The sequence below is a fragment of the Rhodamnia argentea genome, chromosome 8, assembly GCF_020921035.1.
Source record: "Rhodamnia argentea isolate NSW1041297 chromosome 8, ASM2092103v1, whole genome shotgun sequence".
Taxonomy (NCBI): Eukaryota; Viridiplantae; Streptophyta; class Magnoliopsida; order Myrtales; family Myrtaceae; genus Rhodamnia; species Rhodamnia argentea.
Genome location: NC_063157.1, coordinates 28521553 through 28536502, shown reverse-complemented (window position 1 = coordinate 28536502; position 14950 = coordinate 28521553). Strand labels below are relative to the sequence as shown.

Sequence of the window (14950 nt, the reverse complement as noted above, 5' to 3'; positions counted from 1 at the left end):
GTTAGACTCAATAGTCGGTACCGCCACTAGAGTTGGCAACCACCACCGGACTTGTCCAATACCACCTCCTCTAGAGTTGTCCACTTTCACCACTAGCAATAATAAGCTCGACTCTACCATCCCAAACAGAACGGCTCTGACCGACACCAACATCACATACAGTGACCTCTCTCTCTCTCTCTCTCTCTCTCTCTCTCTCTCTATATATATATTCTGAGATGTATACCTGAATATGAGAGCACGACCTTGGATATAAGGTTGTTGTGACTTTCCTCAAAGTTAGATGTGTACTCGAATTTGAGGGCAAGACCTTAAATATAAGGTTGTTGTGACTTTCCTCAAAGTGAGATGAGAGAGAGAGAGAGAGCCAACATGCAAAGCTAGTAGGAGATAGACAAGGTAGGAGGCATCGAGCAACAATGAGGCAGATGGTGACAATGGCCGGCCGGCACACGACTGAGGAAGAAAATAGCGGCAGAAGAATTTGTTATCCACTTTTTGCCCGGACAAATATACCGAATTGGAAATCTACATAAAAACAACACATGACACAAACCATTGTAGTTCAAAACCAGACTTGAAAAACAGATCAAGGAACCGTGTCACTGCTCTTACAAGTAGTAAACGATGAAATGAAAATATCAAGAAACATCAAATTGAAAACCATTACCGATCTCATCAAAAAAATGAAATTTCTCCTGTTCATCGAAAGATCGATTCTCATATTAATTATTTTTTTTGGTCGGATGCATGTAGAAAGTGTAATAACACATAAAATAATAACAAAAAAACTAATAAATTGACAAGCGAAATCTCATTCTTCTTCGATTCAATGGCTATCAACTTTTATCTGACCTCCCGAAAAAAAAAAAAAGAGTGGAAGATGGATTAATTGAACAAGTCGTTAATCTTAAAAGAGAGAGATAAATGAACGAAAGGGCGAAAAGAAAAGACAAGAACAGCTAACAACATTATTAATTTTATGGTTAGCGCGCTGTAAGTATTCCAGCTTTCTAGAGGAAAGCTAAAGTAGTAGGAAGAGCGCCTTCAAGAAGAACCCCCCAAACAAAATCCCTCTTCAAATCTCTTAACTCTCTCTCTCTCTCTTCTCTTCTCTCCGCCTCTGCAAAAAGTTTTAAACCCTAATCAACTAAATTTGTCCTCCCTCTCTCTCTCTCTCTCTCTCTATCCGGGGGACATACATGGCTGAGAAAAATGGGAACTTGGTGGGTAGTGAGACTCCCAAAGACCAGAAAAACCCCTTCTCTTTCTTCCCCAACCTCGGTTTCAAATTCCCATTTCAATTCCCCAAGAAGGAGCCGAAACCAGTGAAAAAACCCGAACTTGCCGCTGGCGAGAGCGAGGGCGAGAGCAGGAGCGAGAAGCCTGACGTTGTGAGCTTCCCTCCCAAGCCTTTGGAGTCTCCGCCTCCGTTGAAGCTCGAGGTTGAGGAAGAGTCCGGGAAGACTTCGAATCCGGTGATTTTATGGCAGGTATGTTTATGTGGCTGATGGGTTTTGTCTGGTGGCTTGGAACGTTTCGAAGTAATTATCATGTTCATACTTGTTTGGCAATGTTTTAGCGAGGGGGTTTCGGTCCGATGGTCTCTTTAAACGCATGATCAGAAATTTATCAGCACTCGTGTCAATTTTGAGGCAAATCGTGAGCTTTTTTCCCCCATTCGGGCAAATTAATTGTCGTGTCAGGAACAATTGTTGTCGCCTGTGTGGAATCGCTGATTTGCAGGGTCTTCGCGAATGCTTCAATGGGAATGGTGATAATGAAATGTGAAGACGGAAGAGATATCATACAAATTGCTAACTACTTGACTTTTCTGGGTTCGTTGGAAGATCTTTGAAAGATATACTGTGTCCCATCATAGGCTGTGAATGATGGCAGGCAGAGAAATGTCATTGGAAATTTCTTTTGCATTGGCCAGTGAGGACGTAGTTAACCAGATCATACGTCCGGGAGGGATAAGTGTGCCCCTCCTTGCCTTCATGTTAATCCCACAAACTCACAGATTCACTGGGGTATTTAGTCATGAGACGTTAGATAGTGGTTAGGTTCTTTTGATGGAGACACCAACTGAGAGCATGACGAACTAAGGAAGTGAGTTGACTAGGGCCCTGTTCAAATCCTGAAAATTTTCAAAATTCTCTCCTTTTGTTTTCATTGAGAAGGAAAGCACTTGGAGGCTATAAGTATATCTGCTGTCATTTTTGAAACAGTTTTTGTAGTTCACAAGACAAAACAGGTATTTTGTGTCGTCAATCTTTCGAATGCGAAATAAATACCATCTTTTTATTTAGCAGTTTAGAGTGACAAAAGTACATTCTTCTTCACGGACGAACTGCACACGTGAAGCATCAGGACAAACAATGGTTCCCAGACTGACTGGAGCTTGGTCCTGCTTCAATTGTGGCTGGTTGAGGCTTCCCAAGGTTCTATTGAAGCTTTGACTAGCCTCAGTCAAGGCTTGTTGAAGCTTCAGAGGAAGCTCCACACAGATTCTGTTGCTGACCATGACTATTATGTATGCGTTACTTGTCAGGAAAAAAAAATGAAGGAGTCAAACAAAACATGTGGAAGTATATACTCTTATTAGGAGATTTCCTTATTAGATATTTAGCTATTGATACAGTAACGTCTTTACTGTGCCTTTGTAAAACGTCTACTGTTTTATGTATTGTGAATATACTGTAACTAAACAACTTTGCCCAAATTTTATTTTTGTAGGAAGTTTTCTTTGTTATGTAGCCTGCATGTTTTGAAGCACGTATATAAGATGAAAACACAACCAAGCTGCTTTCGTTTTTTATTGCACTGAACCTGAAAATGTCTGTAGAAACCATACCAAATGCACCCGTCGGCTGTAGGTTCTTGCATGTTGTGATGTTTGTGGTAGTTTTTTTATCATGCTGATTCACTTAGATTGTAAGGTCACACTAGCTGCATAAAGTACTGTATCGTGATGAAGATGGTTGGAGGCCTACTATTTATAGCATCTTGATGACAAGTGTGTTGAGAAGGTAGAGGGGTTAATTAATGCTTCTCAAGCACGTGGACAATTCAAGAGGATGTGTTAAAGTTGGTGATAAATTTATGATCCAACAGAGTGGTATGTTAGAACACAAGCTCTTGATCTATCTTTGTTCCACTGTCGGGCTTGCCCTTGTGCAGTCACATTTCAATGTCGGATTCTTGCTAGCTACTTTTATTATAAATAAATAGAACGAAGGATTTCTATTTCTTTCTGGTCATCTGGTTTCATTTGTTTCAGCACATGCTTCTAATAGTAATGGCGAAAAGAGGTGCATCATGCGCGGTTATTATTCATCGCGGTTCGGAACTATTAGAAGATCTAAAACCCTACTCTTTTTTAAGCTCCTTGCTATGTCTCATCAATTTGCGGAGGAAAATTTAATTGATGAAAGTTGCAGGTTTATGCTATTGGGGGCTTCCTCATCTTGAGGTGGGTCTGGGGAAGATGGCAAGAGAGGAAGGCCAGAAAGGGCAGTGATGATCAAGCTACCGAAGATGCCCAAGACTCGGCACCTGATGATTCCACTCCCCATTAGCATAATGATCACTGACTCTTTCTTACTATGTCGTGTGGTATAGTGGTTTTGTATACTCTCCTCTCTCATAACTTGGTTCAGTGTATAAACCCTCCTGATGGTTTAGTGAACTGAAAGGCTTTTCTAAAAAACTTGGCTCGCATTGTATATCCAAGACGAACCCGGGTTTCGCCTGCTGCAGGTACTCAGCTGTCGCCAAGATTTGGTCTTTTGAATTGCTTTCACGAAGAATAGCGTTTGGAAACACAAAAGTTCAGTTTACAAAATCAGTTTCTTTAGGGCGTTTGAATGTGGCCACCGATGATTCAAACACTCACTTTGTTGTTTCTCACTGCCGTGCTTTGTACCATTGTTCGTAGACTAATAGTTAGGGGTGATCGGTTCTAGAGCGATACGGTTCGCATCCAGAAATCGGAAATCAGGTAAGTTCCTGAAACCAGTCTGGTACAGTTTTCAGTGGGCCAAATGGAATTGGTCCCCTGAGAACGACTGGGGCAACAGCCCCAAGAAAGAAGACGACTACTTCGAGCAGCAAGGCATCTGGGGCGCCACATCCTTCCTCACCTCCCCACGAGGCCTGACGACCGTCCTCACACGGTCATGGCAATCCTTGTTCTCCCCTCCCTGCGGTGTCGTCCTGATGGTCCACGGCTATGGCAATGATGTCACCTGGACCTTCCAGATGATCCCAATCGTCCTCGCTCAATGGCTGTGGCCTTCGACCTTGAAGGCCACAGCAGGTCCTAGGGCCTCCGGGCCTTCATGCCCCCCGTCGACAACTCCATCTCCTGCCGCAATTCCCTCAAGAATGAGCCTCTGGGATACCAAGGCACCGCCCTGGTCGTGCCCATGTACAAGATCTCAGACAAGGTGGGACCCGTTTGGCTGATCCCTTAGGCCCTCTTGTTGGTCACGAGGGTCATGCCCGCCCAGCCCATCGTGCCGACCGCCAACATCATGAGGAAGTCAGTCAAGGTCAAGGCCAAGAAGGTGATAGCGGAGATGAACCTGTTGAGGTAGAGGGAAGCTGATGCTGATGCTGATGCTGGGGACCGTGCTTGACCTCCTGAGGTTCAGTGATCATCTGAACCAAAGGCTGAGCGGTGTGAAGATCCCGTTCATCTTGCTTCGAATGAGGGCTAGACCCATAGATTATGTTTTTTTTTTTTTAAATTACAGATTTTAGGAAATAAGAAATTAAAAGTAATACATAGTAATAATCGATCTGGTTTGAATGGTCCGGGTGGGCTGTTCCACCCATGAAACCGGGAACCCAGTTCAATCCAGTTTGGGCGGTTCTTTTTCTCAACCCTACTAATAATTCTAGCATGCCTAACATTAATCACGAAAAATATAACAGCTTTTGAAAATCATTTTGTGCATTTGTTGAAACGACTAAGATCTATTTGACTGAAGCGGGGGAATGCGTCGATGTCACTAATGATCTTTAGCTTCTGCTCTACAAAAAAGTCTCTCTCTCTCTCTCTCTCTCTCTCTCTCTCTCTCTCTCTCGGCCAAGTAACTGAGCAGTCAAAACGGCATAAGTGAAGAGGACAATCCAATTCCCTCGCTTTTGACATGAAGAAAAGAGAGCGCGCGTCCCCTTTTCCAAAGTTGTGGATTTTCCATATTGGCTGATTAGAGAATTTTGCCGGTCATTAATATCACTTTCCGCTGGATTGGTAATATTACATCAAGATCAAGAGGAGTATGCGCTTTCGATCGGAAATCGAGAGAATAAGACGACTCTAGAAGTTACAACAGCATGCGGTGTAAATTTCGCTGGGTTAACTAGACGCCTTTCCATGCTTTGCTAAAAGGATAAAAGAGATCAACATGAAATTACAATAGTAAAGAAACTAAGCTAGAGGCAGTCAAAGTCATTTTTAACCTTTTTCCTCAATTACAAAGTAAACTGGGAAGGGTAAATTAACTAAACAAAAGAAGAAAGTCTATTTTTGATTTAGCAAATGGTAAAGATATATATTTATCATTGCCGCCCAGAGGAAAGAAAAAGAAAAAACTTATATGTAAGATAGACAAGTGAAACTCAAAACTGATATTTCTCGACTGGCACTTAAGATCAACTGATATTTATGCCAACCATTATGAACCACTTTATTGACCACTGATATTTAGGTTATTGATTACTCGTGCACTTCGACTAAAAAAAAAAAAGATTACTCGTGGACAAAACGACATTACTGCTAATTCTCGTATAAAAGACTAGTTTGATATACTGGAATTTTTTTTTTTTTTGGTCGAAATGTATTGGAAATTAAATGATAGAAATTTAAATATTGAATTTTCAAATATTGAATGTTTTAAGTGACAGAAAATGAAAATAAAATATTGTCTCATAATAATCGAATATCTGAGTACGAAATGATATCTTTTTCTCCCCATCTATGGAATTGAGAATATTATTGACAAGTTTTAGGCTTTTACTAGTCAATATTTTATTTCGGATGTGGATGCATTTTATATCACGAAAAACTTCAAACCGATATAGATATGACAGATTTACCTCAAATTAATTTTTTGATAACAAAAAAATCCAAACCGATATACTTGTGATAAATTTATCTAAAACTAATTTTTTGACCACGAAAAATCGTAAACCGGTACACTTGTGATAAATTTATATGCGCTAGTTTCCGTTAAATTTTACCATAAAATTACTGAGTTAGATGACACATAAAAGTTGACATGTGTACCGGTTTAGGCTTTTTACAATCACAAATGTACTAATTTGGAATTATTTGTGGTATTAACTCAATTTAACGGACACTAACGGAGAGTAAATTTGTTATAATTGTACCAATTTGGGATTTTGATGATCGAAAAATTAATTTGATATAAATTTATCACATGTGTATCGCTTTAGGATTTTTTGTAGTAAAAAAATTAATTTAGAATAATTTTATCACATATGTACCAATTTTGGGATTTCTGTGATTAAAATTTTAATTTCGAATAAATTTGTCATAGGTGTACCAATTTAGGATTTTCCGTGATATTAACCCTCTGTTAAATAAATTAAGTACCATACAAAAAAAATAAATTAAGTAACTTTATCCTTACTAAGGGAATCAAGCAAGTTTTTTTTACTTAATTGGGTCTTTTAAGTCAAAGCTAACTACAGTTATCATGCGTTTAATTTTAGTCAAGTATCGACTAAATTAATTTGAAGATATCAAACAGGCTCTTAGAGAGAGGGAAACTTTTGAGTCTCAAAAAGCTGATGAGGCAAGATCATGCAAGTTTAAATAATTATAAATGAAATTGTTGTAAAGTTAATTCACTTAACGTTAGTACACAAACCTCTTAGGCTCTTACCACGAGCTTTATTATATACATGGGATAAAGATGATCACTCATGGAAATTTCTATGGTATAACATTGTCCCGTACAATTTCAACACTCCAGACTTGATCATGACGGAGCATCTAACATAAAAAATCACTTTTATCAAGTTTTTTTTCCGTACGTAATTACGACTCCACATGTTTAGGAACGAAGAATGCAACATCGACAGAATTTCGACAAAAACACGCCTTCATGAAGCTTAATGCACCGCATGTAATAATACACAAGCAGATGAGTAAAATATAAAATTAAGCTCTTAACTATCAAAATTGTTTGCTGCAGGGCCTTACATCAATTGCCTAAGGAAGAAGATGACTTTAGGATCTGTACATAGTCTAATCTTTATTCTGCTTCTAGACATACACCAATCTTATTAGCAAAAGGGAAAAAAACTAAAAACATAAGCTAATGTTATTCTGATGGATGCGAATATAACTAAACTGTGATTAAATAGCTCACCTCAGTTGAATACATTATCCTCTAACTGATTCGACTGGGCATTGCGAGTACTGCAGAGGAGGCTGCAAAAGGTGTCCTCTTCAGCTGTAGAGAGTCCCACAACCCATCCACAACCCATGGCCCATCTTCTTAGAACTAGGGTTGGCTTCATAGAAGCTTAGAAGAAGTGAGTAGTCTCTCTTTTCCATCCAATGCCCAGCAATGGCTTCTCTAGTGGTTCCCCATTGATTAAATACACCCGCCAATCTTTACCCTCATTATCTATCGCTTGTCCGAGTCAAAGTGGCTGTCATAGATTGAGAGCCGGTCAAATGCATCAAAGTTCGCCCTCAATCCAACAAACTGGCTGCCAAACTGGGCACAACCGGCATCTGGCCACCGACAACCCCCATCCCGTGTGCGCATGGGGCATAAGCTTTCACAAACGCGGGTGATTGGGTTATTGGGAAGAACTTCATCACCCACCACAGTGATTGATACAGAGAGGTCGGATTTCTCATCGCATTGGATGGGATCATCAGACTCTCTTTGTGAATAAGAATACATAGACACTTGCGGGCTCACTGGGGGATTAGCTTCAATGTCAACTGTGCAATCGCCATTTCCAGAGAAGTGGACCTTAAATCCCAGGGACTGAATTGCACGCTTTATAGCGGCATTTTCTTTGCTTGCTTTTTTGGCCAAGTTCACAGCAGAAGTATTCAGTTGCCTCTCCCTCAGTAAATCTGCAGTTAAAGATTCCACTGTAGCCGCTACTTCTTTAGCTTTTCTTTCTGCCACTTCCTTTGCCTGTTAACGAAACAGCACAGAATAAATAAAGATGACATTGTGGTGGCAGGAAGAACTAGACAACTTCTTGATATGATAACCCACAAATAATAGGCATCAAAGGAAGAATCCCTAGTTAACAAGGCAAGACCTGATAGTCCTCTGAAATTGAACCTCAAAATTCTGAGGCATACTGGAAGCCGTGATTTCCATGAGTCTATAGAAGGACATGGAAGCACAACCCACATACGTATCCAGAATATGCAGTCAACTAAGTTCACTTAAATGTCACTGAAAACCCTAAAGACATTTATTGCGGGCCATGATGTATCCACACTCGTTACTCAATCTGATGCTCTTCTGTCCAGAGTCTGAGGTTTCATTATGCATGCATAATGTTACAGGTTGCCAATCACTAAAGTCCACACTAAGTTCTACATAGGTAGGAAAGGTGCATCAGTCACCCACGTGGTTTTGCCACATGGTGAGACCATAAGAGAGGATACCTAATTTTATGTCCATTGATGTACTTATGTAGCATTCTAACTCATACGTTCTGTGGTCTAATCTTTAATGCATTGCACTCTAAATACACTGATTATTTACTTATTTTTGTCCATAATTAAATTAAACTTGAGGGAAAAAAAAATCAGATTTTAGGACATCGTCACACCATATGGCACTATATCAATTCTCCAAGAAAAGCTGAGAACTGATGTTTTATTATTCAATCATCTGAGTAGTATAAAAATGAATACATAGGGGCATCAGGTTGTGTTACATAATTGCCTCCAATGCTTATTTTGTGTTACAAATAGCCTTTTGATTGCCCCTAAACAAATATTGTCAACAGTCTATCTACCATAGCAGCATAGCGAAAATCACTACTTTTAATGATTTGTGGTGACTAAAATGACAAAGATATCGTACTACTATTGATAATAAAAACTAGGGTTAATACCACAAAAATCCTAAACTCGGTAAACTTGTAACAAATTTAATCCCAAACTAATTTTTTTACCACCAAAAACTTCAATCTAATATACAAGTGACAAATATACCCCAAACTGATACACATGTGACAAGTTTACTATCCGTTGGTGTCTATTAAATTGAATTAATACTATGAAAAACCCCAAACTAGTACACTCGCGACAAACGAATGGTAAAAACTCCAAATTGATCCACTTATCAATTGCCATGTCATCTAACTCAGCAATTTTATAGTAAAATTTAACGGAAACCAACAAAAGATAAATTTATTACAAGTGTACTAGTTTGGCGTTTAGTTTTGGATAAATTTGTCGCAGGTGTACTAGTTTGTGATTTTTCGTAGTATTAACCCTAAAATTATTAGTGCCCACAAAATTTTCCACGTCGCGAATTTATGGGGTTTCAATTGGCCTTATATTCATATACTCTCCTTCCAACAACCAGCTACGCTTTGGATCGGATATTCTAATTTGGTGTCAAAGATAGGTTTCATCTCGGATTTATTCTCTGTGTTAGCCTCCCCGTTCGTCAATTGCACGTGCCATTCTCAATTTAGTTTGCACGTGAGAGGGTGCTACAATATCCACGCCACTTGTCTATGGGTTTAAATGGACCTTATACCCATGTAGTCTCCCTCGACCAATCAATTTAAACTTTTGGATTGGAGTTCCTAATGAATTATCAATTTCATTAATATATGTGCTAAAATTGTACAGATGAGCAAATTAAAGTTTTCCATCATCGAAGAAAACTTGTCACAGAGAATAAATCACCAAAAAGCATTTACAGAGATAAAAGCAGATGCTGACAGCAAAGGAGACAAACAAATTACCTTCTGCAACTCAGAGAATCTCATAGCCATGTTACGGCATTGAGCTTCAAGTTCCCCTACTTGGGCTTCAGAGGGGCAAGCCCATCGAAGGTGAAACTGGGGCCAAAGTGTTGGAGCTAAAGCAGCAGCTGGAGGCAACAGTGGACCGTTATGTTTTGATGGATCATAAAAGAGGTTATAGTGCACATGAGATTTCCCCTCTGAATTGCGTAAATCTGTCAAATAAGCCCACAAACATCCGCAAGCTTCAGAGACGCTGCACTGCTGCCTCTCCTTCTCACTGAATTAGTCATAATGAATTAGAAGATGGAAGACAGTAAGCACTCCTTAATCTACAGTGGACAATCTCACAGGCAATATTTACTACAACATATTGAAAAAATAAAAGTCAAGTAGGAAGTTTGTCTTCCATGAGAGGCCATTATTCACAAAAAATTCCAAAATTTAAAGCAACCTCACTGCAAAAAAATTGCTACTTCTATCTAATTGCTGATTCGTCATATCTTCAGCTACTTAGTTTAATTCATTTACTCATTACAAATTTTAAATTAAAAGCTAGACCAGAATTGAGTCTCAACATAGGCTGGCTGTGATTTAATTATACATTATGAAGCCAAACCCAGCAGTGTTTTGTGGAGTGTTTACCTGTTGCATAAGAAGTTCCCAAAGCGACAAGAAAGCACGCAGTCCAAGAAGTCAACCAGAAATGTCTGAAATACCAATACAAAATAAGCGAAGCGGAAGTTATAGAGGAAAAGGGCTATATGATCAGTAGAAAAAGACAAGCTGCAGGAAAAAAAAATGGCAAGAGCCTTGTATAAATGAAAAGTATGTACCGAGGAAAACTCAAAAGCCAATGGATACATCCTTGCTAGTTGCGCGATGCAGTCAACCCACTGCATAATAAAGAATATACAAAGTCATTGGCTACATAACAAGCCCAATCTCAACTAGTGTTAAAGATTTAAGGAAACAAGAAAGTAAATAGTCCATGCGACAAGAATCTAAATCAAGCTTCGAAAGAAAAAAGTCCCTCCATTTAGTGAAACAAATAAGTACGAGACTCGAGAGGTGTTTGGATTGGTTATAACTTTCTACTGTTTTGCTTGGTCTGAATCTTGAGACACACATACTTTTGACTTTTTTTTTAAAATCCGAAACACCTTAAACTTTCAAAACAAATATATGGGGGCAAGTGGATTTGCATGTTGTTTTTTCATTATTTCTTGAACTTTTGATAACATTATATATTTTGAAAGGAAATAACAAGGCACTTCCTGTTTATACTAAATCTTAAACAAGCTGGATTGGCATCCTTAATATTCAGATGGATACCTTAAAGAAACCACTTGAAAAATGAAAAACCTCGATAATTACATTAGCTCAACCTTGATATAGGTAGCTCAACATTCATGTCAATACCCTAGCATCATGAGCTTCTAAATCAAGAAAACCTAAAAGTACAACCCTGGGTAGCAGGATCGAAAGATGCATGACGAAACTGAAACATTATGGATCCCCAATAAATATCGATCCAACCGTCATCAAACTTAATATACTGGACATGTTAGAAGGACCCTAACACACATGAGGCACTGCATAGATACTTTTCCCAACATAACATGCTCAAGAAAGTATTGTCAACAACAAAAGCAGGCAGAAAAGCCAAAAGTTTTGACTAATTTTAAAAGCAGTGAAGAGTCTGCATATAGCCATTATATCATAATAACCACCTGCAAAAATATGGGAGAACTATTATTTGAGGCCTGACTATGAGAGGAGCTGGTAGCTTGAGTTGTGAATGATCCTGATGACTGGCGCATTGGTGATGATGAGTAACTCCCAGTCGAAGATTGCCTAGATAACTCAAAGAGCGTGTTGCCACCTCCAGATATAGTTGGCAGTCCAAAACGATCTGAAAATGGATGGCCAAATGCTAGCCAGTCTTTTTCCACAAGTGCCTAAATCAAATTACAACCAAATGATCTAAATTGGCAACAGAAGTCCCCAAATCCAAGGAACAATAGCACTGCAGAGAAGCTTAAAGGTGCAACAAGCAAAGTGCTTGATGATTCAAGCACGCGATAATCTTAAAAGAACGGGAAAATATAAAAAAGAAAATATTCTATCTCTCATCCAATAACCAGTTACATATCTCTACTTTTGGAAGTATCAAATACCCAATTAAGTTCTACCCTCTGCAGAACAATTTGCAACTTCATATCGTTTATGTGTGTCCCTACCTACAAAATGCCTTTTTCTTCCCAAAATTGCCCATCCCCAAATCCTAAATTGTCTTACCCCCCAAAACACTCAAACAACTAAAAACCAAACCATTTAAATCCTAAGCAAGATTCTAAAATGAGTTTGTAAGGAGGGATAAATTCTTCTTCTTTGTGTGTGTGTGTGTGTGTGTGTGTGTGTGTGTGTGTGTGTGTAGAGGCAAGGGAATGGTATTTGCAAAAATAAAGGTATGTAAGTGGTCATTAGATCAAAAGTGAGGTACATTCTCCGTTCTCTCCCTAAGAAAAGATCCAATCATATGATAGAAGTCAGCTCCACACTTAAGATATAGGGATGCAATATACTATTCGGCAAACATTTCTTTCCCTTGCCAAACAGAAGAAAATCTCATTCTCAAGCAGTATGCTTGAGATTAAGCAGTCTCAGTATTACCTGGAACCCGGCAAGAGTCCGATAGTATGGATCAAGTAACAAGCTTGCAAGTGAAACCAACTGTGTCGTTCTATCCCACCCGTCACTGCCAAAAAATGGATACAAATACATACGATTGCAATGGGACATTTAACTACTAAAAAAGGCAGTCAATGAACAAAGAGCTAGAAAGTAATATTGACAAATCCAATCCCACAGTTATTACTCAGGCGAAATTGAAAACGTGATAGACAACAAAGAGCACCTCTCGCCCTCCCTCCCTCCCTCTCCCATATATATGTATACATATACATAAATATATATATACATATATGTCTATGCGTATATGACAACATGCATATTAATTACAGCGAGAAAAATTATCATCAGAAGGCATATGAGATCCTGAAAGAAAAAACCTCCCTCCCTTTCTATCTCGCCCATGATAACATGCATATCAATTTACTGCAAGAAAAATGACCACGAAATATAAGGCCCTGAAAGAACCGTCATCTGTCCCTCCCTCCCTCTCTATCTCGCTCATGATAACATGCGTATCAGTTTTCCACAAGAAAGATGATTACAAGGCGTATAAGGTCCTGAAAGAACCTCCCTCCCTCCCGCTTTATATATGTGTGTGTATATAAGCTCATCAATTATGCATTTCATCATAATAAAGGAAACAAGGACGACATTCCTGTTCACCTCATTGAAATGTTAAGCAAACAACTAATACCTGCAGTGGACAAGTACCGAAGCTGACTCTAAAGCAACACGTGCTGCAATCCACGCTGAACCAGCCAAAACACTCTGGACATGTATTAGCCAACCACTGTCTCCAAGTGTAGATACTGAAGCTGACATACTACTAAGATTGCCCCCACCCCAAGTCCAGCCACCATGTCTCTGATCATTTGATTTTTGCATAAGTAAACGGTGAACGCCATACAAAAATAACTGAATGACGATGACTGACAGAGAGCCCTTCAAACAATCTGGAGAATGATTAGGAGAAGGAACCAACTCTCAATCACTAGTTCGTGCAGTGACTCTGCTAAACTCCTAAAGAAAGTACATCATGTTCCTTACTCTATAAATCAAGAAAAGATAATCTAGTTTCTTGAGACTGATAAATGCCATAGGAGCTGTATTTATGCATAAACATAATACCACAACCAAGAAACTCTCAATAGCCACACACAGGTACTGCATGTTGCATTTTCTATGCCTTTCTTGGATCGAGAAGCTTCAATTAGGACTGTGGATAGTGAAAGACCCTTTAGATTCCTCAGCATATTTTTTTCAAGAAAAAAACTGCATAGATATTATTCACCAAAACTACGCATGAACGTCAACAATGTAAACAATGACTACTAGAGACCAACTAATGAGGGGAACAGACCATCAAAGCAAGTAAAGCGTTCATAGAACCAGATAGAGAGATCTGAATCTATATAACTAGCAAATACTTATAAAGCGTTAGGGATCAAAATACCACCAAGAATGAGGACATTCCATCTGATGAGGTTGCCCCATGAGTATCCAGATACTCCCTGAGCCGAGCTAGACTTTCCCTCATTGCATGGATGTTGTCTATCCCAAAGAACACTATCTGATTTGCAGAGAGGAAGATTGGCTCATCAAACTAGAAACACAGATATCATATATCGAAAAGAACAAATTTAAGAGACCTCAGACTGGAAATAATTGGAAGATGACTCAGAACCTCCCCCCATGGCACCATTAGCCAAAGCATTTTTTCTTGGTCTTGCATCAGCAATGTAGAGCTTCCTAACCAAAAGTGAGGATAAAATCAGCAAATATTAACTTACATTCGTAATATTAATAACTCATGTTCTTAACATGATAACAGAATTCACGTTTCTAAAGAGATGAGACATCAATATATACACATCACCTCAAAAATATATATATATATATATATATACGCACCAACTAACTGACCAACGATTCTCAAATAACCGAAAAAAATAAATTAACTCCTTAATTAAATTCCGAAATGGACTACGTCATGTTCAGAAGAAGTTAATGGACTGTGTCAAGTTCGGGTGAAGTTGGTGAAACGGTTTGATTCCCATAGTGAATTGCTGCAACTGCTCGTGATAGTTAACTTTTATCCGACAATGCAGTCAATAGTCACATAAAGCGATGTCACGAGGTCACAAAAATGGTAGCACATACGTCAGAATGGTTACATGGAACACAATGTGTATTATCTAAAAACTTATGCATGCTGTATATAGAACTTACGCATGCTGTATATAGACAAATG

The 14950-nt window shown here is 38.9% G+C and overlaps 2 protein-coding genes and 1 pseudogene across 6 annotated transcripts in view; 2 read left to right on the top strand and 1 right to left on the bottom strand.

Moving 5' to 3' along the window:
* Positions 1 to 1105: 1105 nt before the first annotated feature.
* LOC115755327 lies at positions 1106 to 3912 on the top strand. Its single transcript, XM_030694682.2, has 2 exons — positions 1106 to 1493; positions 3444 to 3912. The coding sequence occupies exons 1-2, from the start codon at positions 1203 to 1205 to the stop codon at positions 3579 to 3581; spliced, it is 429 nt and encodes a 142-aa protein (XP_030550542.1). The 5' UTR covers positions 1106 to 1202; the 3' UTR covers positions 3582 to 3912.
* LOC125316333 lies at positions 3882 to 7570 on the top strand (annotated as a pseudogene).
* Positions 7187 to 14950, bottom strand: part of LOC115738257 (phosphatidylinositol-3-phosphatase myotubularin-1) — a 47512-nt gene continuing 39748 nt past the window's right edge. For all 5 annotated transcript variants that reach the window (XM_048283302.1, XM_048283303.1, XM_048283304.1 and 2 more), the window contains exons 11-19: positions 14349 to 14448; positions 14156 to 14269; positions 13394 to 13563; positions 12679 to 12763; positions 11736 to 11963; positions 10839 to 10898; positions 10648 to 10712; positions 10003 to 10282; positions 7187 to 8198 (exon numbers count right to left, since the gene is read on the bottom strand). In XM_048283302.1, the coding sequence (XP_048139259.1) occupies positions 7671 to 8198; positions 10003 to 10282; positions 10648 to 10712; positions 10839 to 10898; positions 11736 to 11963; positions 12679 to 12763; positions 13394 to 13563; positions 14156 to 14269; positions 14349 to 14448 (1630 nt within the window). In that variant the 3' untranslated portion in view covers positions 7187 to 7670. The remainder of the gene's footprint in view (positions 8199 to 10002; positions 10283 to 10647; positions 10713 to 10838; positions 10899 to 11735; positions 11964 to 12678; positions 12764 to 13393; positions 13564 to 14155; positions 14270 to 14348; positions 14449 to 14950) is intronic.

Coding starts and splice junctions, on each gene's coding strand:
- LOC115755327 (XM_030694682.2), top strand. CDS start 1,203: ATGGCTGAGAAAAATGGGAACTTGGTGGGTAGTGAGACTCCCAAAGAC. Junction 1,494..3,443: donor ATCCGGTGATTTTATGGCAG/GTATGTTTATGT, acceptor TGAAAGTTGCAG/GTTTATGCTATTGGGGGCTT.